The sequence below is a fragment of the Parus major genome, chromosome 21, assembly GCF_001522545.3.
Source record: "Parus major isolate Abel chromosome 21, Parus_major1.1, whole genome shotgun sequence".
Taxonomy (NCBI): Eukaryota; Metazoa; Chordata; class Aves; order Passeriformes; family Paridae; genus Parus; species Parus major.
The window spans coordinates 588690-609514 of record NC_031789.1 but is presented as its reverse complement, the minus strand read 5'-3'; the positions used below and the strand labels follow the sequence as shown (position 1 = coordinate 609514).

General features: G+C 60.5%; 3 protein-coding genes across 7 annotated transcripts in view; all 3 read left to right on the top strand.

Moving 5' to 3' along the window:
* FBXO42 (F-box protein 42) overlaps positions 1–7075 on the top strand; it is a 35858-nt gene extending 28783 nt beyond the window's left edge. For 2 of the 3 annotated variants that reach the window (XM_015648521.3, XM_033519260.1), the window contains exons 5-10: positions 1115–1268; positions 2150–2260; positions 2515–2611; positions 3251–3307; positions 3982–4098; positions 4231–7075. In XM_015648521.3, coding sequence (XP_015504007.1) covers positions 1115–1268; positions 2150–2260; positions 2515–2611; positions 3251–3307; positions 3982–4098; positions 4231–5301 — 1607 coding nt within the window. In that variant the 3' untranslated portion in view covers positions 5302–7075. The remainder of the gene's footprint in view (positions 1–1114; positions 1269–2149; positions 2261–2514; positions 2612–3250; positions 3308–3981; positions 4099–4230) is intronic. The other variant, XM_033519261.1, reaches the window with a different exon arrangement.
* An 819-nt stretch (positions 7076–7894) lies between these two features.
* On the top strand, positions 7895–10180 carry CPLANE2 (ciliogenesis and planar polarity effector 2). Of its 3 annotated transcripts, XM_015648172.2 has the most exons (6): positions 7895–7921; positions 8603–8716; positions 8788–8940; positions 9036–9160; positions 9234–9373; positions 9864–10180. In XM_015648172.2, the coding sequence occupies exons 2-6, from the start codon at positions 8614–8616 to the stop codon at positions 10090–10092; spliced, it is 750 nt and encodes a 249-aa protein (XP_015503658.1). In that variant the 5' UTR covers positions 7895–7921; positions 8603–8613; the 3' UTR covers positions 10093–10180. The 3 variants fall into 3 exon arrangements, with proteins under 3 accessions (XP_015503658.1, XP_015503657.1, XP_015503659.1); XM_015648171.3 differs by lacking the exon at positions 7895–7921 and having other exon boundaries at positions 8123–8716; XM_015648173.2 differs by lacking the exons at positions 7895–7921; positions 9864–10180 and adding an exon at positions 9698–9854 and having other exon boundaries at positions 8123–8716.
* Positions 10181–10690: 510 nt separating this feature from the next.
* EPHA2 (EPH receptor A2) overlaps positions 10691–20825 on the top strand; it is an 11252-nt gene continuing 1117 nt past the window's right edge. Inside the window, exons 1-16 of the mRNA XM_015648577.3 lie at positions 10691–11291; positions 13909–13976; positions 14399–15062; positions 15580–15735; positions 15811–16143; positions 16320–16444; positions 16812–16971; positions 17047–17146; positions 17258–17313; positions 17392–17517; positions 17620–17802; positions 18347–18408; positions 18521–18730; positions 19064–19213; positions 19407–19600; positions 20458–20613. Of these exons, the coding sequence (XP_015504063.1) occupies positions 11132–11291; positions 13909–13976; positions 14399–15062; positions 15580–15735; positions 15811–16143; positions 16320–16444; positions 16812–16971; positions 17047–17146; positions 17258–17313; positions 17392–17517; positions 17620–17802; positions 18347–18408; positions 18521–18730; positions 19064–19213; positions 19407–19600; positions 20458–20613 (2903 nt within the window). The 5' untranslated portion in view covers positions 10691–11131. The remainder of the gene's footprint in view (positions 11292–13908; positions 13977–14398; positions 15063–15579; positions 15736–15810; positions 16144–16319; positions 16445–16811; positions 16972–17046; positions 17147–17257; positions 17314–17391; positions 17518–17619; positions 17803–18346; positions 18409–18520; positions 18731–19063; positions 19214–19406; positions 19601–20457; positions 20614–20825) is intronic.

Genomic DNA, 20825 nt, shown 5'->3' with positions numbered 1-20825 from the left:
GGATTCCAGGATTCCAGGATGAGTTGGGAGCGTGCTGGGCACTGCTGCCCGCTGTGGGAGCCAGGATGCTCAGAGCCAGCTGGGCTGGAGAGGCTTCAGGCGCTCCACACCTCACACAGCAGCACCCCTGGCTCCAGGGGCAGGCAGGGATTGGGATTTTGCAGTGGATGTTTCCAGTTTCCCAATAAATTCAAAGGGATCGAATCCTGTGAGAGTTGCTCTTGCCAGCAGGTTTCCTGCACTGAGGCTGCTCCTGCTCCAAGCGGGTTCAGAACCATAAAATCCCAGAATGGTTTGGGTTGGGAGCTCATCCCATTCCAGCCTGGCCTTGGGCACTTGCAGGGATCCAGGGGCAGCCCCAGCTGCTCAGGGATGTGCTGGAAGCAGCAGTGGGCTGAGAGGTGAGCTCAGGAAAAGCCTCAGGACACACGGAATGATGTGAGCCCGGCAAATCCCAGCGGCACCGAGCCCGGGAGGTCACACTGTCCTCATGCAGGTCCTGCTCAGGAGTCCCCTGCTCCCTGCAGAGCCCTCTGAACCTCAGACAGGCCACACAGAAAGGTTCTCCATGATTTTTAAAGCAGCACTGCATCCTGCAGGCTCGAGGGACGGCTTCATTGACAGCCAGAGCGCTCAGGGCTTCCTCCTCACACGCGGGGTTCGGTGAATGTGAGCACCCCACACATCTGCACAAGCCACAGGGGCTGCCTTGGGATTGTGTCCTCCCTCCCTCCCTCCCTCCCTCCTCAGGGAGAGCTGGTAGAGGTATTTGGAGGTAATTATTGCTTTTATTTGGCGCTAAAGCAATAATTTGGAGGGATCTGCTGGAAAACCAGCAATTTCCTGCGAGTGAGTGACAGATGTTTTGCTGTGTTTGAGATGTGCTTTCAGGCTCCTACTAATTACCATGACACAAATTGGCAGGAGTTTTCTTCCCAAGCTCCCAGCTCTAATTTTGCCTTTTTTTTCTTTTCTTTTTTTTTTTCAGTTATTTTCTTTTTTTTTTTTTGTAAAGGTGGAGTCTCCCCATTGTGACACTTCAAGAGGAAACGATGCAGAGTTGGGGGCTTGTGTTCCAACACGATTTTCCTGACTTTTCCTCCCTCCCTGCTAGGTTCCTACCCCTCTCCCAAGGCTGGGGCCACGCTGGTGGTCTACAAGGACTTGCTGGTGCTTTTTGGGGGCTGGACCCGGCCCAGCCCTTACCCCCTGCACCAGCCCGAGAGGTTCTTCGATGAGATCCACACCTACTCCCCCTCCAAAAACTGGTAAGAGCAGGCTTTGATCCTGGAGAAATGGCTCTGGAATGCAGCTGGAGGAATGCCTGGGAAGCTGTGCGTGGTCCTGCTTTCCCAGGTGTGTCTCTTGAAACGAGAAAAAGCCACACAAGCACAGCAGAGCTGAGGATGGGGTGCTGCCAGGCGCCTCGTGGGTGCTGCTGCTTCCATGTGCTTCTGGAGTTGTAGCTAAATATTCCAGGCTGCCTTGGCATCCCCATCCAGGGGGGAAAGCTGGGTGTTTGAAAAGCCTAATCACTTTGGCTGGGAGCACTGAGGTGTTGCTGAGATAAGCGTGAAGTGCTGGAGGTCTTGTTTTCAGTGGTGATCCAAAACTCAGCTCCCTCGGGGAGATGTGAGAAATCACATTTCTCCATCACTTCAACCTCTGCCTTCCCAGCTCCAGGACTGGAGCATCCAGCACTGTCCATGGAGCTGGCAGGAATTTTTCCTTTTCCCTTTCAGCAGCATTTGGCTGATTTTAGACCCAGCTTTCTCACCCATCCCGTGTGTGAGAAGGGAAAAATGCTGGAATGAGGAGAAGGTTCCTGCTCCTCTTGCACTGAGAACTTTTCATCCTCAAAAGTATCAATTATCCAGCGCACTTTGGGCTGTGTCGTTACAACTCTGTAATTAAACCTCTTGGAAAGAATTTGAGGCAAACTTAATTGGAAGGGGAGATGTTCCCAACTCGGCCACAGGACTCGCTCATGCCTTAAAAATGTTTAGCACATTGGGATTTCTAATTAGTTTTGTTGCTATTTGGATATCTGGAGGTTTTCCCTGTGGTTTTCCCCCCGTGGCATCTTCTTGAGGACCTTTGATCCAACATTTTCCTTCACTGGGGAATGTGTTCCTGCCTCTCTTCCCAGGTGGAACTGCATCATGACCACCCACGGCCCCCCTCCCATGGCAGGGCACTCCTCCTGTGTCATCGAGGACAAAATGATCGTTTTTGGGGGCTCCCTTGGATCCAGACAGATGTAAGTGAGGGGTGAGGGGGTCACACAAGCGCCCCTGTGAGCCAGGACAGGGATGGGATGGTCTTGGGGTGGCCCATGAGGAATTTTTTGCAGGATTTTGGGGTCTGCCTGCTGCCTTATCACGCCCTTCGCCTCTTGCAGCAAATCCCAAGGCTCCAGCCTGCAAAAGTCCCAATTGTGCCATAAAACCCAGCCCTGAGGCGAGTTCCACATCCCCGGTTGTATCCTCAGCCCGTGTTGTCTCGTCCCTGCAGGAGCAACGACGTCTGGGTGCTGGATCTGGAGCAGTGGGCTTGGTCCAAGCCCAGCATCTCTGGGCCCAGCCCTCACCCGCGCGGGGGCCAGTCCCAGGTGAGCTCAGCCTCGCTCCCAGCTCCAGCCAGCTCTGCACGGGCTCATTCCCAGTTCCCTGTGCAGCCCTGTCCGTGTGGGCACGGTCCCCATCTCCCCCAGGGCCTGAGAGCCGTGAGGAACAAACCCCTGCCCCATCCCCACCCCTGTCCCCTCGGGTCAGTGCAGGGGCAGCACAGCCTGCTGTGGCTCCGGGCCCTTGTGGCTGCTCCACTCTTGCCATCCCGGGATTGTCACCTGGCCTGAGGCAGCTGTCCCCATCTGGGGTGGGCAGTGACTGCTGGAGTGTGGCTGGTGCCAGCAGGGCTCCCGGCAGGGCTGGGGTGGCTCGTGCTGGAACGTGGAAAGGAGCCCGTGGGGAGCTCAGTGCTGCCAGCAGCTGCCCTCCCAAACAATCCTTCCACCTGTCCTTCGCAGAGGGGTCCCTGGTGCTCTGGGAAGGGATTGCTCTCCTCTCTGCTGCGGGACAAGGAGTGGGATGAGCCCTGCATCCCGCTCGGTCCCAGGCCTGCTCCGCTCCTCATGCTGGGGCACACAGAACCCAGCAGTGCCTGTGCAGCTGAGAACCTGCCTCTGTCTGCCCCGGGAGGCCTGGCCAGAAATCCTTCCCGGGCTGAAACTCTGCTTTGTCCCCTCCAGATTGTGATAGACAACGAGACCATTCTAATCCTCGGCGGCTGCGGGGGTCCCAATGCAGTGAGTATCTGGGGGAGCAGGGACACCCCCTTGGCACCTGGGGACTGGATTTGGGATGGGGACATTGGACATTGGGGGCATTTTGTTCCTCAAATCTGGGCACTCACCCGGTAGATTTTCCAGAGAAACTGTTTAGCTGTTGCTGGAGCTGCTTTAATTAATAAAACTCAGCCCAGGCGCTCTCTGAGCAGCTCCTTGGGTTCACTGAGGCTCGTCAGGATGAGCCCTGAATTTGTACTGAGGTAGCAGATGGGGATGAAGGGATTTACCCATGTCCATAGTGAGGTGTGGTCAGCTCCTGCTCTGGGTCAGCATCCTCTGTGTGCAGCAGCACAGCACCACTCCCAGCACGGCCCTGATGGGCTGGGCCCGTCAGCAGACCAGGCTCCTGAACCCTAGCCCGGGCTCCTGAACCTCAGCCCAGGCTCCTGAACCCTAGCCCGGGCTCCTGAACCTCAGCCCGGGCTCCTGAACCTCAGCCCAGGCTCCTGAACCTCAGCCCAGGCTCCTGAACCTCAGCCCGGGCTCCTGAACCTCAGCCCAGGCTCCTGAACCTCAGCCCGGGCTCCTGAATCGCAGCCCAGGCTCCTGAATCCCAGCCCAGGCTCCTGAATCCCAGCCCAGGCTCCTGAACCCCAGCCCAGACCCTGAATGTGTCACCCTTCCCTCCCCAGCTGTTCAAAGACGCCTGGTTGCTGCACATGCAGGCCAACCCCTGGACGTGGCAGCCGCTCAAGGTGGAGAACGAGGACCACGGAGCCCCGGAGCTGTGGTGCCATCCCGCGTGCAGGGTACGGGCACGGCGGGGCCCCTGCTCCCTCCCACGCATCCCTCCCTCTTTACTCCCTCCCCAGAACCCTCCAGAACCGCTTCTCCCCAGCACAAAGGGTCCTTCTGACCTCCGCTCCCCGCTTTCCCCGCAGGTGGGGCAGTGCGTCGTGGTCTTCAGCCAAGCCCCCAGCGGCAGAGCCCCGCTGAGCCCCAGCCTCAACTCCCGCCCGTCCCCCATCAGCGCCACGCCGCCCGCCCTGGTGCCCGAGATGCGGGAATTCCGCTCCCAGTCTCCGGTCAGGAGCACGGACGAGGCTCCCTGCGTCAACGGCCGCTGGGGCACCCTGCGGCCCCGCAGGCAGACGCCGTCGGGCTCGCGGGAGGGCAGCCTGTCCCCAGCCAGAGGGGACAGTTCCCCGGTGCTCAACGGCGGCACCGTGTCACCCGGAGCGGCGCCGGCCGGCGGGGCCTCGCTGGACAGCCCCGTGCAGGCCCTGTCCCCCAGCACCCCCTCGGCCGCCGAGGGCTTCGACCTCAAGGTAGGGCCGGCCCTGGCGCCGCGCCGGGGCTCGCTGCCGGAGCAGACGGATCTGCGCCTGGCCGCCGCGGAGCTGGGCTGGGAGCAGAAGCCCACGTCCCTCCTGTGCCAGCTGGACGGCGCGGAGGGCAGGACAGCGGGCACGCGGAACCCTCCGGAGCACACCAACGGCGTCCACACCCCGCCCCACGCCGCCCTGCCCGGCGCCGTGTCCCCCGGCGCGCTCCGCCGCAGCCTGGAGGCCGTCAAAGCTCTCTCCTCCAAAGCCCCCTCGGCCGCGCTGAGCCCTCCCCTGGCGCTGTCCCCGGGGTCCCCGGGCGCCGAGCCGGGCTTGGCGCGGCCGGGCGCCGCTCAGGGCGAGGGGCACTCGCTGCCCCCCATCGCCCGGCGCCTCGGGCACCACCCGCCGCAGTCGCTGAACGTGGGCAAGCCGCTGTACCAGAGCATGAACTGCAAACCCATGCAGATGTACGTGCTGGACATTAAGGACACCAAGGAGCGGGGACGAGTCAAGTGGAAAGTGTTCAACAGCAGCTCCGTGGTGGGGCCGCCCGAGACCAGTTTACACACGGTGGTGCAAGGCCGAGGGGAGCTGATCATATTCGGTGGCCTCATGGACAAGAAACAAAACGTCAAATATTACCCCAAAACAAATGCCTTGTACTTTGTGCGAGCAAAGAGATAATGCGGCCCCCGGCCGCCGCCGCCACCTGTCCCCTCCGTCCCCACAGCTCCTCCTCCTTCCCCAGCCCCTTCCCAACACACAGGCGTTCAAACTGTGAATTAGGGGAGCAGGAAACCAATAAAAGTCCAAGCAAACCCTCCGGCACTGCCCTGGCAGTTCCCAGTACAGCCCCAGTCGAGCGAGTTGTGTTTACAGGTGGGGAAGGATCCGAGGATTTGGGGTGAGCGGCCAGGGAATTCCTCCAGCCAGGATCCTCCTGGCTTTGCTTTCCGAGCGTTGGCGAGTCTCTGTCCCTCCTGAACTCCTCGTGGGGTTGTGAGCAGAAGTGGTTTTATAGGAATAACCCAAATTCCAGCAGGCAGGAGGCGGTTAGCTTGATTAATTCCGTGCTCAACTTGGTCAGGAAAACAACAGCAATATCCCACTGGGAACCTCCCAGCGCTGCCAACCTTTGCTCGACACAAACACGATGCCTTTTTATTTTGCCTCTCACCTGCCGCTCATCCCTGTCCTCCAGGCAGGACCAAAAGAAGGAGGAAAGGACGTTTTTTTTTTTTTCTGTTGTGTCAAAATGCCAAAAATCTTGATTGTTAGCATCCCTCCTCTCCCTGCCCTGCTGGATCAGGCTTTGGGATCAGCCCTGATCCCCTCTGCCCAGCAAAAATACTCTAAAATTCCCATTATTCCCTCAAAACTGAGATATTGGGCTGCCCAATTCCCTTCTAGACTTCAAGGCTTCATTCAATCCAGCAGCCCGAAGCCATCCAAGGCCGGAGCCTGGGAACAGGGTGGGTTTTCCAGGGAAAAAGGACAGATCGTGGTAAATCCGAGGGCAGCCTCGATGCAGTAACTTCACCTCATCTTTGCACGTGCCTCCTTTCGCAAAGATTAAATCCAAATCCAAAGGGATTGAACCTGTGCGTCCTTCTGGGACAGCCCCCATCCTCCCCTGTCCCCTCCAAGGGGGTGAAAACGGGGCGGATTCTGCCAGGTTTTGGTCAACAACCTCCAGCACCCCACAAGCGGAGCCCTCCCCAAGCCGGCAGCGCCATGACGTGGTCCCTTCTTCCCGAAATTTTTCTTCTCCATTCCCACTGAGCTTTTTGCCGGTCGGAGCCTTAAATCCCATCCCAGCCGCGTGGGGACGGGGAGGGATTCGTGTTCCCACCTCTGTAAATAAACCCCTCACCGAGTCCCACCTCTGCCCTTGGTCCCACAACGATCCCGTTTCTCCTAAGGGAAAGCAAAATTCCATTTTATTTTTTTTTTTCCCCCCCACCCCCTCAAAAAAAAAAAACCCAGACCTCAGGAGCACCTTGGGTGAGCTGTGGAATTTTCCCTCTCCGAGCGTGGCCGTGGGAAAGGCGCTCGAGGCTTCGGCATCGATTGGCACGTGCCCTTTGCATGTTTTTTGTCATCCATCCCCCCCTCCCCCCCCAAAACAAAAAACCACAAAAAGAGTCAAACCCCGGGATGGACTTGGTGTCCTTGTCCCTGCTGAGCATCCCTGGAGGGCTCCCATCCCGGGATCCCCCCGGTTCTGTGCCGTTGTGCGGAGATGCGGCCGCGGTTGGGATGCGGTGCTGTGAGCGAGGTGTGTCCCCCCAGCGCCACTCAGGTGTCCCCAACGCCCCCGCGCCCGGCGCAGCCATGGGAAGCCATTCCGGTGATATTTAAAATCTTGTGTACGTTTTGGGGCGATTCGTGGGGGTCCCTCCCCCGCCTTCCCAACAAATTTTTAGTGGTTTAACAAATAAAAAGGAAAATAAATGGATGGTCGGTGCTGTTGGGGACGGGTGGGTTGGGGATGATGTGGAGGGGAAGTTTCTGCTGCGCCCCTCGGAACTTTAGGGGTGAAAGGGGAGGATTTTGGGTCTTTTTTGGGTAAGACAGGGAAATACTGCACCTGGGGATGTTGCAGCAGTGGAGGGGGACAAAGAGGGACACAGGGAATTTGGGACACTGAAGCCTCCCAGAGTCAGAAATTGGGGATGGGGACCCGAAAGCCTGTTGGGGATGGAAACAAGGGACCCCAAAGCCTATTGGAGCTGGGAATTCAGGGATCCCAGGGACCCCAAAGCCTATTGGAGCTGGGAATTCAGGGATCCCAGGGACCCCAAAGCCTCTTGGAGCTGGGAATTCAGGGATCCCAGGGACCCCAAAGCCTATTGGAGCTGGGAATTCAGGGATCCCAGGGACCCCAAAGCCTATTGGAGCTGGGAATTCAGGGATCCCAAACTCTGCTTGGGATGAGGACCCCAAATCCTGCCAGCGCTGGGAACTGGGGGTCCCACAGCCCGTTGGAGATGGGAATGGGGATGGGGGTCCTAGAGCCTGCTGGGGCTGGAAATTGGGACCTCAAGTCCCGCCAGTGTGGGAGCTGCTGGACCCCAAAGCATTCCAGTGTTAGCGATTAGGGATGAGGGCTCCAAGGCCTGGGAAAACCGGCAGTTTGGGACCGCAGATCGTCCCGGTGTCATTAATTTGGGATGGGGACCCCCCAAAATCCGCATGACCGGGGTCACCCCAGGCGCCCCCAACCCTCCCGCGCATGCGCAGCGTGGGACTCACAGCGCCCCGCCCATACCGTGACGTCACGGCGAGGCGGAAGCGGCCTCAGGTGAGCGGCGGGGCCGCGTTTTGAAAGGGCCGGGGCGGGAACAATTCCTGAGGGAGTGGGGATGGCGTGAGGGGCTGGGAGGGACACCGAGGACACTCAGGGGCGTCAGGGACCCCCGACTGGGGCAGGGAACCCGGTGGGGCCCTGTGGGGGTGCAGGGGGAAGGAGCCTATTGGGGTGGTGGGGTACAGGGGTGGCAGGGGGACACCCTCAGACACCCCCATGGTGGGGTCAGGGAACACATGGCAGGGTGGTGGAGCCCCAGAGAGGGACACAGAGACCCCAGAGAGGGGCACAGAGACCCCACAGAGGGGCACAGAGACCCCAGAGAGGGGCACAGAGACCCCACAGAGGGGTCAGGGACCCCAGAGAGGGGTCAGGGACACCATGAGGGGCACAGAGACCCCAGAGAGGGGTCAGGGACACCATGAGGGGTCCGGGACACCATGGAAGGATGTAGGAACTCCACAGGGGGGACACACACCCCATGGAAGGGGGTCAGGTATCCCACAGAGGGGTGTCAGGGACCCCACGGGTGGTTTTGGGGACCCCACGGGAGGATGCTGGGATGTGGGGGGTGTTTTAGGGAACCGATGGAGGATTTAGGGGCTCTGGGGTGAGGCCAGAAGGGGTCCCCAAAGCTGCGGGATGCAGTGACCCCATGAGGGAAGGGGGCTCCAGGTTTGGGGCCCATGGCAGAGCAGGACTGGGCGCTGGAGCCGGGCTGGCTTCTCTCCCCCGCCGGCCGCCCCTACCTGGACTCCATCCTGCACAAGAACCAGCGGAGAGTGTTCGGTGAGTGCCCCCCCCGAGCCCCCCAAACCGGGGTCTCAGCCCCCCAGAGTCACCCTGAGCCCCCTCCCCAGGTCTGCTGGAGCGCCCTGCGCTGCCGCCCGCCCTGGCTGTCCCCACTGTCACCTACAAACTCTTCCTGGCCGGGAAAAGCGGCGTCGGCAAAACAGCGCTGGTGGCCTGGCTGGGGGGGACCCCCGGGCTGCTCGCCCACCACGAGACCCTGGGTACGGCCCGGGGGGACACCGGCTCCGGGTGGGACACCGGCTCCCGGGGGTGACGGTCCCCGTCCCGGGGGTGACGGTCCCCGCTGTCCCCGCAGGCATCGAGGCCACCACGCTGTTCTGGCCGGCCAAGCCCCGCGGCAGCAGCCGCCCCGTCCTGTTCCAGCTGCACCTCTGGGACTGCGGGGATGGAGCGCTCAGGAAGTTCGAGCACCTGCTGCCCGTGAGCTGGGGAGGCGTTTTGGGGTGGGGGGCACCCCCGGGACCCCGCGGTGAGGGGGTGTCCCTGTCCCCAGGCCTGTAAGGAGGAGGCGGACGCTGCCCTGTTCCTGTTCTCCTTCACGGACCGCGCGTCCTTCGAGGAGCTGCCGGCGCTCATGGACCGCGTGCTGGGCCCCGGGGACCGCGACATCATCAGGATGGTCGTGGGCACCAAGTATCCTTTCGGGGGGTCCCCTTGCGCCCCCAGGGCTCTCAGAGAACAGGCACGCCTCATCACACCAGCACATTCCCGACTCCCGCTGACCTTCACGGGCTTTTGGGGGTTTTTTATAAGGTGTTCCTAGACCTTGTGTTCCTCCCTGCGCCCCAAAAGGGGTTTGCACCCCCAGATTTCTCAGCGTTTGGTATCTCAGCAGGCTGAGAACGTGCACGAATCGTTACACCAGTGGGTTCACAGCTCCTACTTACTTTTAGAGGATTTTGCTGCCCTCAAGGAGATTTTTTGGGGTGTTGGTGTCTCCCTTGACCCCACAATCAGGTTTGCACTCTCAGATTTCAAACCACTCAGTGCCTGGGCAGCCAGAGAACGCTCCCACCTCATTACACCCACGCCTTCACAGCTCCCGACGGATCTCGGGTGGTTTTGGGGGGATTTTCCAGGGTGTTGCTGTTTCCCTTGACCCTGTGTCCCCTCCCCACCCCAGATTCGACCTGGCCCCACACGCGGCCGTGACGGAGGGGGACGTGCGGGCCTTCGAGGGGAGGTGGGGGCTGCGGGTGCTGCGGGCCCGGGGGTCCCCGGGGAGCGGCGGGGCTCGGGCGGGGCTGGCCCGGGTCGCCCCCGTGCTGGACGCCCTGGTCGAGGGGCTCTGGCGGCGCGACCAAGTGACCGCCGGTGTCACCCCCGCCAGCACGGGGGACACTCCCAGCTGAACCCCCTCTCGGGGTGGGATTGCGGGGTGGGAGGGATAAAGGTGTTCTTTTGATAAAATCGGTGATTTTCTTAAAAAAAAAAAAAAGATGCTGGGTGGCCTTTTGACTCGATTCGGGATTGGGATGGGGGTTTGGGGGGATTTGGGGTGAATGAGGTGCTGGGGTAATGAAGATTTGGGAGTGCTGGGGGGTGTGGGGTGCAATGGGATCATCAGGATTTGGGGTGCCGCAGATCCTGGGGGATTTGGGGTTCAGTGGGATCGTGGAATGGGGGTGCTGAGTCTCTTGGGGGATTTGGGTGCTGTGGGGTGTTGGGGGAATTGGCTGCAGAGGGGTTATGGGAACAGGGGGTGCAGGGTTTAGAGTGCTGTGGGATTTGAGTTTCTTTGGGGGGGATTTGTGGTGCTAGAGGCAATGGGATTGGGGTGCTGTGGGATTTGGGGTGCTGCAGGGTTTTCAATGCTGTGGGTGATGGGATTGGGGTGCTGTGGGATTTGGGGTGCTGCAGGGTTTGGGGTGCTGTGGGATTTGGGGTGCTGTGGGTGATGGGATTTGGGGTGCTGCGGGATTTGGGGTGCTGTGGGTGATGGGATTTGGGGTGCTGGGGGATCACGAGGACGGTGGTGCTCAGGATTTGGGCCGCTTCGGCTCGGGCAGCCCCCCCCAAACCAGTGCCCCCCAAACCCCCCAGTATGGAACTGGTGGGCGGGGGCGTGGCCGGTAGTAACCGCGCGGTCCCGCCCCCTGCAGCCATTGGCTGCCGCCCCCCCGCCCTTCCCACGCCGATTCATGAATGAAAGGGGAGGGGGCGGGAAGTGGGGCGCCTTCACCCCTTCGTGCCCGGGCCCGGGGGGGTCCCCGCGGTGCTCCGGAACCCCCGAACCCCCTCCAGGGCCGTGCCCCACCTTGTGGGAAGCTCCCACACCCCCTCCCCTCCACCCCACCCCGAGGCGTGCGCCCTCCCAGTTCCGTACTGGTGCGTACTGGGAGCGGCTGCTGCGCCTTTAAGAGCGGGCGTGGCCGGTGACGTCAGCGGGGCATGAATGAACAGGAGCGGGCGCGCGCCCCGCACCCCCCGCACTCCCCGCGGGGCCGCCGCTCGTGGGGACCCCCCAAAAACCGCCCCGCCATGGCGGGCAGCCCCCCGAGCCTCACCCTCCTCCTCCTCACCGCCCTCAGCCCCCTGGCCGCCGAGGAAGGTGAGCCCCACACTTCGCTTTTATTGGGGGGGGTTGGGAAGGAGCACCCCAAAACTCCTTTATTGTGGGTACCCCCAAGGCTGGGCTGGTTTTGGGGTAAATTGGGGTGGTTTGGGGGCAGCTGAGAGGGTGGGGAGCGCTCTGGGGGTAAAAGGTGATGGGGGTTCCACCTTCCCCCCCTCCCACGGTTTGGGGTGCGGTGGGGAATTCGCAAGTGCTGGAGCGCGGGTTTTGGGGGGAAAAGGGTTAAAATTTGAGGAAAAGTTGAAATGAGTGTGGAGAAGTTTAAATTAAAAGGGGAAAAGTTAAATTAAGGGATGAAAGTTTAAGGGGAGTGAATTAAAAAGGTGATGGGGGGGTAAAAATACAAGGGGAGGGAGGCTAAAATACGGGGAGAACTGAAATAGAGAAAAAAAATAAACTGGGAGAGGGAAAAAAGATAAAATAAGAGGAAAACTGAGAGTTTGGGGCAACTTTTCCCATGCCGAGCGTCCGACTGACGCGCCGGGGCCTGATCCTGCCGGAAGCCCCCGAGGAGGCTGGCAGAGGCTTGAGGGTGGGGGGGATTAAAAAATAAACCCCCCAAAAAGGGGAAAATCACCTTAAACTGGAGCGTTTCCCATGGGTGGTGCAGGGCCGGGTAGGATCCGGCCGGAGAGCTGGAAAACAATGTCAGGAAAATCCCAAAAATTTACTGGGAAAAAAACAAGCAGCGTCTCGGCCTCCACCTCCCAACCCTTCCCCCGCTGATTTTGGGGTTTAGTTTGGGAGGGTTGGGCGAAAGAAAAAGGGAAAATTCACTTTTTTGTGTCTATATTTAATTTTTTTAAGATTAAGTTTCTGTAAACTCTGACGGGTTTTTTAATCCATCAGTTTCGAGGGTAAAGTGGAAGAATCCAGCCCCAAATGCAAATAAATCAGAGGCTGGAATGGAAAATACTCCCTAAAAGCTAAAAATGGGGTAAAAAATCCCAAAGTGAGGATTTTTGGAAGTGCCGGGGGGACAGCAGAGGGGTCACTGTGGGATTTGGGGTGTGTTCCCAAAGTGCAATATTCCAGGAGGGAATATTGGGATTTGGGGTTTTAAAAGTGGTGCACAGAAAGGGAGAGTGGTGGGATTTGGGGATTTAGGGGGGATTGGTTCCCCGAGGTGAGATCCTGTGGGAATTGGGGTGAGCTGAGGTGAGGAGGCGGTGAAAGAGGGAATGGAGCTGGATTGGGATTGGGATGGGATCCATTTGGGGGTTGTTTTGGCGTTCAGACTGAAGCTGGAGAGGGAACGAGGTTTGGGGTGAGGATGGGGATGGGATTCATTTTGGGATTGGGATTTCATGAAGGCTGAGGTGGGATTGGGATGGGGAGGGGAATGGGAGCGGAGGGGATGGGGTTGGGGTTCACTTTGGGAATGGGAGTGGAGGGGATGGGATTGGGGTTCACTTTGGGAATGGGATGGGGCTCGGCTTCAGACACGGATTGGGATCGGGGTTGGGGCAGGGGACAGGGCATGGATACAGCCGGGAATGGCAGCGGGACGCGGCTCCGGAGCGCGGGGGTGGCGCTGGGGCTCGGTGGCCACATTCACGGTGGCACTGGAGGTGGTGGCGGCCGTGGCCGGGTGACGAAGGCGACGGGGAATTTGATGATGAGGATGATGATGGTGGTGGCGGTGGGTGCAGGTGGCTCCCGGGACGGTGCTGCGGCCCCGGCGCTGTCCCGGGAGCTCCAGCCCCGGGATTGTCCCCGGAGCCACCCCCGGGGGCACCCGCAGGGAACCCCCGCCCGCTCCGGCCCCGGCTCCCGCCGCTTTCCGCTCTCCGGAGGCTGGCGGGGGGGATTTCCAGCCTCAGGAAAACCGGGATATCCGCCCCGGCATCCTTCCTGACCCCGGGCACGGCGCGGGGGGGACGCTGCAGCCACCCGGGTCCCCCCGGGCAGGTTTGGGGTCCCCCCCAGGCTCGGAGGTGCCGCGAGCTCGTCCGTGTTCAGCCGGGGGAGCTGGGGGGGTCCCCTCCGCCCCGAAATCGCCCCCGTCCCGCCGGACCCACCTCGCTGAATCCGGGCGTCCGGGCACATTCCTGGGGGGTGATTCACCGGGGGGGCCCCGCTCCCTCCCCGGGCTCCTCTTCCTCCTCTTCCTCTCCCGGCGCTGGATCCGGCCACCGCCCTCGGCGTGCCAGGGCAGGAACCGCCGGGCCCTGCGGCTCCCCCGCCTCGGGGGGCGGCCCCGGGGGCTTCTGACAGCGGGACCTGCCGGCACTGGGGGGATCCGGGGGTCAGGGGACCCGGGACTGCCTGCGGGTCTGGGGATGTCTCTGGGAATGAGGTGGATCCGTGGGGGTACCCAGGGGTCTTGAGGGCATCCGTGGAACCTCCTGGCATCCGTGGAACCTCCTGGCATCCGTTGGTCCCAGGGACATCCGTGAATTTCAGGGACATCTGTGGATCCCAGGAGTGTTTGCACATCCTGGGGACTTCCATGGGGCTGTCTGTGGATCCGTCCTGGGGGATGGACATCCAAGGGCCAGAGGGGTGTGTTGGTGGCACCTGCAGGTCCTGGGGCTGTCCACAGGTGCTGGTGGCATCTCCTGACATCCCTGTCCTCTCTCCTCTCCTGCAGTGGTGCTGCTGGACTTTGCCAAGGCCCACGGGGAGCTGGGCTGGCTCACCCAGCCCTACGGAAAAGGGGTGAGCACCCACAGGTCCAGCAGCGGGATGGGGAACGGGGACAGCCGTGGAGGAGCTCAGTGGGGACAAGGACATCTTTGGGGACCCTGACAGGAGTGGGGATGAGGATATCCATGGGAATAGAGACATCCACGGGGACGGGCCTGGGGACACCCGTGGAAATGGGGACAGGAGCATCCATAGGGAGGGACCTCCACAGGAACCTGCCACAGGCGTGAGGACCTCCATGGGCATGGGGACAGCGACACCCGTGGGGTTTGGAGACCTCCACTGGGGTTGGGATGGGGCCCTCCGTGGGACCAGAACACCCGTGGGGATGGACACGGGGACATCCATGGGGTTGGGGGCCTCCGTGGGGATGGGGACAGGGGCCCGTGCCTCAGTTTCCCCCCCCATAGCCGCGTTTCTGTCTCCGGGGACAGTGGGACCAGCTGCAGAACGTCCTCAACGACTCCCTGATCTACATGTACTCCGTGTGCAACGTCCTGGAGGGCGAGCAGGAGAACTGGCTCCGCACCAACTGGATCTACCGCGGCGTGGCCCAGCGCATCTTCATCGAGCTGCAGTTCACCGTGCGCGACTGCAACAGCTTCCCCACGGCCGGCGGCGGCTCCTGCAAGGAGACCTTCAACCTCTACTATGCCGAGTCGGACGTGGATTACGGCACCAACTTCCAGAAGCGGCAGTTCAGGAAGATCGACACCATCGCCCCGGACGAGATCACCGTCCAGGAGGATTTCACCGCCCGCAACGTGAAGCTCAACGTGGAGGTGCGCTCGGTGGGGCCGCTCCACAGGAAAGGTTTCTACCTGGCCTTCCAGGACCTGGGCGCCTGCGTGGCGCTGCTCTCCGTGCGCGTCTACTACAAGCGGTGTCCGGCCGTGGTGCGGGGCATGGCGCAGTTCCCCGAGACCGTGGCCGGCGCCGACTCGCAGACCCTGGCCGAGGTGCGGGGCTCGTGCGTGGCCGAGGCGGTGGCCGAGCAGGCGCCGGCCCTGCACTGCAACGCCGACGGCGAGTGGCTCGTGCCCATCGGGGAGTGCCTGTGCCGCGCCGGCTTCCAGAGCCTGGGAGATGCCTGCCAAGGTGTGGAGCGGGGTAAACTGAGGCATCAAGGGGTGTCCGAGGATGGGCCAGCCTGGGGCGCGCCCGGGGTGGAGTGGGAGGGAAGAGGAGTGGGAGTTTGGCCCTGTTATTCCCAATGCTGGATCCTCAGCCTTGAGTGCAGTGAGTGTGGAAGGGCTCAGCTGGAGAAGGGTGGGGCAGTGACTACAAAAATGAGGTGAAATGCCCTAAAAATCCCCACGTTTGGAGTTGGAGAGATGAGGTTTTGGCTCCAAAATTCCCAGTCCTGGAGCCTCACCTTTCCACCTCACCAGTGGGAGTCACATTCAGTGAGGGTGGGAGAGCTCAGACAGGTGAAGGGTGGGCCAGGGGAATCCCAATAAAGCAGAATGTAATAAATAAGATCAAATACCCTAAAATTCCCCATTTGGGAATTCCACCTCTCCGGGTGCTTGGGGGGTGCTTCCCCTCCCGCCTGCCAGGCGCCGATCCAGTGGATTTGGGATCTCACCGGTGTCACTTTGCGTGTCCCCCCCAGCGTGTCCCCCCGGCACCTTCAAGGCCGCGGTGTCCTCGGGGGGCTGCCAGCCCTGTCCCCCCCACACCCTGCCCGCCCCGGCCGCCGCCGCCGCCTGCCCCTGTGAGGACGGATTTTTCCGGGCCCCCGAGGACCCCGCGGAGCATCCCTGCACCCGTAAGTCACCTGTGGATGGGGGGGACTCACTGAGGTGACAGGCACCGCCCTGACCCCGCCCTGTGTCCCCCGCAGGTCCCCCCTCGCCCCCCCAGGCCGTCACAGCCCTGGGGCTGGGGGCTGCGGTGCAGCTGCGCTGGGCCCCCCCCGCTGACCCCGGCGGCCGCGAGGACGTCACCTACAGCATCAGCTGCGAGCAGTGCTGGCCCGAGAGCGGCGAGTGCCGGCCCTGCGACGGGGGGCTCCGCTTCTCACAGCCCCCCCGGGGGCTCGCGGGGACGGAAGTCACTGTCACCGACCTGGAGCCGCACGTCAACTACACCTTCACCGTGGAGGCCCGGAACGGGGTGTCCCCCTACAGCCACCAGCGCAGCGTGGCCAGTGCCACCATCAGCGTCAACCAGACAGGTGAGGGGACACCTGCAGCTCTCACACCTTCCCTTTGTGCTGGGGACACATCTGCAGTGTCACTGTCCCCCATGGGAACACCTCTGTGGTTTTCCCATCTCCCACGGGGACACCTCCTTGGTGTTGGTGACCCTCTGGGGACACCTCAGTCACGTCCCTCTGTGTCCCCATGGCAGAGCCCCCCCGGGTGACATCAGTGAGCCTGGATGGACGGACGGCCACCAGCCTGGTCCTGTCCTGGACGGTGCCACTGCGGCAGCAGAGCCGGGTCTGGAAGTACGAGGTCACCTACAGCAAGAAGGTGACACAGGCTGACACCCCCAAACCCACCCCTCCCTCCGTGTCACCTCCATCCGTCACCTCCATCCTTGCCCCAAGCTGTGTCACCTCCATCAGTGCAATCTCCATCCATGTCATCCCCCCATCCATCCATCCTTGTCCCCATCCCTGTCACCTCCCCATCCCTGTCACCTCCATCCCTGCCCCATTTGTGTCACCCCTCCATCCGTGTCACCTCCGTCCGTGTCCCTCCCATGTTCATCCCTCTATCCATGTCACCTCCATCCCTGCCCCATCCATGTCACCTCCCCCACATCACCTCCCTCTTTGCCCCACCCTTGCCACCCCTCCCTGTGTGTCACGCCAGTGTCACCCTGCCGTGTCCCCAGGTGGACGAGAACAGCTACTCGGTGCTGCGCTGCGAGGGCACCTCGGTCACCCTGCCCAAGCTGTCCCCAGCCACCGCCTACGTGGTTCGGGTCCAGGCTCTCACCGCCGACGGCCACGGGGCCTTCAGCCCCCAGCACGAGTTCGAGACGCTGCCCGAGGGTGAGGAGGGGCCGGGGGGTGTCGGGAGCGCGGGCTGGGGGCTCCTGCAGGGAGCTCACCTGGATGTCCCCACAGATTCCGAGGCCATGGCATCTGCCGCCGTCATCACCGGCAGCGTCGCCGGCATCGTCTTTGTTGTCCTGCTCTTGGCCGCTCTCCTCTACGTCCTCCGGCGGTAAGGGGACAACCCCGCCCAGACCCCCCAAAAAACCCCAAAACGTCATTGTCCCACCACCGAGTGTGGGCGAGGGACGATCTTTTGGGACAAAACCTTTGTTTTCCACAGGAGGAGGAGGTCACGGCCGCGCCAATCCGCCGAGGACGTCTACTTCTCCAAGTCAGGTGAGGCATGGGCCAGGGGGGACAGCGGGGATGGGCGGGGGGTCACAGGCGTGGTGACCCCCTCCTCGACACCCACAGACCAGCTGAAGCCCCTCAAGACCTACGTCGACCCCCACACCTACGAAGACCCCAACCAAGCCATGCTCAAGTTCACCACCGAGATCCCTCCGTCCTTCATCACCCGCCAGAAGGTCATCGGCGCCGGTAGGTGGCTTTGTCCCCCCAGAGAGGCTTTGTCCCCCCAGAGACGCCCCGAAATCGGGGTGGGGCAGGGGGGCTAAGGGCGCCCCACGTTTTTCGGAGCAGGTGAATTTGGGGAGGTGTACAAGGGCACCCTGAAGCGCGGCAGGAAGGAGGTGCTGGTGGCCATCAAGACGTTGAAGGTGGGCTACACAGAGAAGCAGCGCGTGGACTTCCTGAGCGAGGCCACCATCATGGGGCAGTTCTGCCACCCCAACATCATCCGCCTTGAGGGCGTCGTCTCCAAGTGTGAGTGGCCTCTCCGTCCTGTCCCCTCCCAAAAAAACACCCCGATTTCCCAGCAAAACACCTCAAAAAAGTGATATTAAAAACAGGCTGTTTTGAGCAATGACACAAAGGGGAATTTGGGGGATTTGGGTCTTTTTGGGGGATGAGGTCGGGGATTTTTTTGGGGAGGGAATTCAGGTTTGTTTGGGAGGTTTTATGGGGAACTTAGGGGATTTTTGGGGGAGTTATTTAGGGTTTTGGCTGTTGGGGTTTATTGGGGTCTCTAAGGGGTTTTAAACTTTTTTGTTGTTTTGGGAGTCTGGGGTTTTTGGAGAGAATTGGAAGGGTTTGGGGTTTTGGGGGTGGTTGGAGTTTCTGGTTGTTTTTGAGGGGTTGGAGTTGTTTTGGGGGGTTGGGTTTTTCTGAGGGGCATTGAGCATTTGGGGTTAAAGGATTTTGGGAGGGCTTGTGGGAGGTTTAGAGGTTTTATGGGGGTGACTTTTTGGGGGGGGCTTGGAGGGATATTTTTTAGGGTTTTTACCTGTTTTGGGGTCTTTCTGTACAGACAAGCCCTTCATGATCATCACGGAGTACATGGAGAATGGAGCGCTGGACAAATTCCTGCGGGTAGGTGACACGTGGTGGCAACAACCACGGGGTGATGGAGCCTCCAACACCCACCCACCACGGGAGGTGGGACAACAGGTGGATTCCAGGCTGGATTCTCCCCTTTTCCCAGGAAAAAGAGGGTGAATTTGGCGTCATCCAGCTGGTGGGGATGTTGAGGGGCATCGCCGCGGGCATGAAGTACTTGGCAAACATGAACTACGTCCATCGCGACCTGGCCGCCAGGAACATCCTGGTCAACAGCAACCTGGTGTGCAAAGTGTCTGATTTCGGGCTCTCCAGGGTGCTGGAGGATGACCCTGAGGCCACCTACACCACCAGTGTGAGTGTCACTGCGGCCAGGGAGCCAGGGAGGGGCTGGCCACGGCCAGGGGGTGCTTGGTTCTGTTGGGGGCGTTGAACACAGTGGGTGATTGTCCATCACGGTGTTTGAGGGTTGAACACGGTGGGTGATTGTCCATCACGGTGTTGGGGTGGTGGAACACGGTGGGTGATTGTCCATCACGGTGTTTGAGGGTTGAACACAGTGGGTGATTGTCCATCACGGTGTTTGAGGGTTGAACACGGTGGGTGATTGTCCATCACGGTGTTGGGGTGGTGGAACAAGGTGAGGTGGCTTTTTGGGGCCGCAGGGTTGACCCCAGTGTTGCTGTAGGGCGGGAAGATCCCAATCCGATGGACAGCACCCGAAGCCATCTCCTACCGCAAGTTCACCTCTGCCAGCGACGTCTGGAGCTACGGCATCGTCATGTGGGAGGTGATGTCCTACGGCGAGCGGCCCTACTGGGAGCTCTCCAACCACGAGGTGGGTGCTCAGCCAGGCCCAGCTGGGACCAGGCTGGGATCAACCTGGGAGAGCGGGAGGTGTCCCTGCCCAGGGCAGGGGCTGGAATGAGACGAGATTTGAGGTCCTTCCAACCCAAACCATCCTGGGATTCTGTTAATGAACACCTTTTCTGGAGGACCATCCCTGATCCTCCTCCTCCTCCTCCTCACAGGTGATGAAGGCCATCAACGAGGGTTTCCGCCTCCCGGCGCCGCTGGACTGTCCCTCGGCCATCTACCAGCTGATGATGCAGTGCTGGCAGCAGGAGCGCAGCCGGCGCCCCAAGTTCACCGACATCGTCAGCATCCTCGACAAACTCATCCGCGCCCCCGAGTCCCTCAAGGCACTGGCAGATTTCGACCCCCGGTGAGTGTGGGGAGCACCAGGATGGGGTGGGGGGCGAGAAGAGGGACGGGGGAAGTTGTCCAGAGCAGCTGTGGCTGCCCCTGGATCCCTGGAAGTGCCCAGGGCCAGGCTGGACAGGGCCTGGAGCAGCCTGGGATAATGGGAGGTGTCCCTGCCATGGCAGGGGTGGAGTGGGGTGGGATTTAAGGTTCCTTCCAACCAAACCAGTCTGGGGTTCTCTGATTCTTGCACATTTTTCCGTCTTCTATCGGTTTTTGCATCGTTTTGTTTCCATCTTCGCATTTTCTGAGTCATTTTTTGCACTCTCATGGTGCTGGTTTTGGGTTGGGTTTTCCATCTCTGCACTCTCACCTTGCTTTTGGCATCTCCATTCCTTCATCATTTTTTGGTGTTTCCTCATTTTCACATTCCCACCTTTTGCATTGTTTCATTTTTTCTGCACCTTCATTCCATCATCTCATTTTTGCATTTATTTTTTGGCATCTTCCCATTTCTGCACTGTTTTTCCATCCTTCCATTTTCACATCATTTTTCACATCTTTTTAACCCTGTTATTTTTCCATATTTCCATTTTTGCCTCTCTATTTGCCACCCTTCCATTCCTGCACCATTTTTTGCATTGTTTCATTTCTCCAATATTTTTCTGCCCTCACCTTTCTCCATCACTTTTTGCACCTTCCATTTGCACATTATTTTTTTACGTCCCTCCATTCCCGCATCGTTTTTTTGCAAAGTTTGATTTCTGCATCATCTTTTCACCCTTCTGTTTCCACATCATTTCCCCAGATTCTGCTTTCCACTGGTTTTTTTTTTTGCCTGTTTCTATTTTTACACCGTTTTTCCATCCGTCTCTGCAGGGTGTCCATCCGGCTGCCCAGCACCAGCGGCTCCGAGGGCGTCCCGTTCCGCTCGGTCCCGGAGTGGCTGGAGTCCATCCGGATGCCCCAGTACACCGAGACCTTCATGGCCTCGGGCTACAGCACCATCGAGAAGGTCCTGCAGATGACCGGCGAGTGAGTCCCTGGCCCTGTGCTGTCCCCTGCATATTCCCAGCCCGGCCCCTCCAGCTCCCGCGGGACTGGGATGTGCTGGGAACGGAAACCACTTCCGTGGCCTTGGGGCCCGAGGGACGGGATAAAATTAGATGTTCCTTGGCTGGAGAGGCTGGGATGGGCTGTGTCAGTCTGTCCATCCCCCAGAATGAGCCGTGTCCATCCATCCATCC

What these genes read in the sequence shown, in the direction of transcription:
- CPLANE2 (XM_015648172.2), top strand. Translation starts at nt 8,614, where the DNA reads ATGGCAGAGCAGGACTGGGCGCTGGAGCCGGGCTGGCTTCTCTCCCCC. An exon ending in CGCCCACCACGAGACCCTGG is followed by an intron (nt 8,941 to 9,035) that starts GTACGGCCCGGG and finishes CTGTCCCCGCAG; the next exon opens with GCATCGAGGCCACCACGCTG. An exon ending in AGGATGGTCGTGGGCACCAA is followed by an intron (nt 9,374 to 9,863) that starts GTATCCTTTCGG and finishes TCCCCACCCCAG; the next exon opens with ATTCGACCTGGCCCCACACG.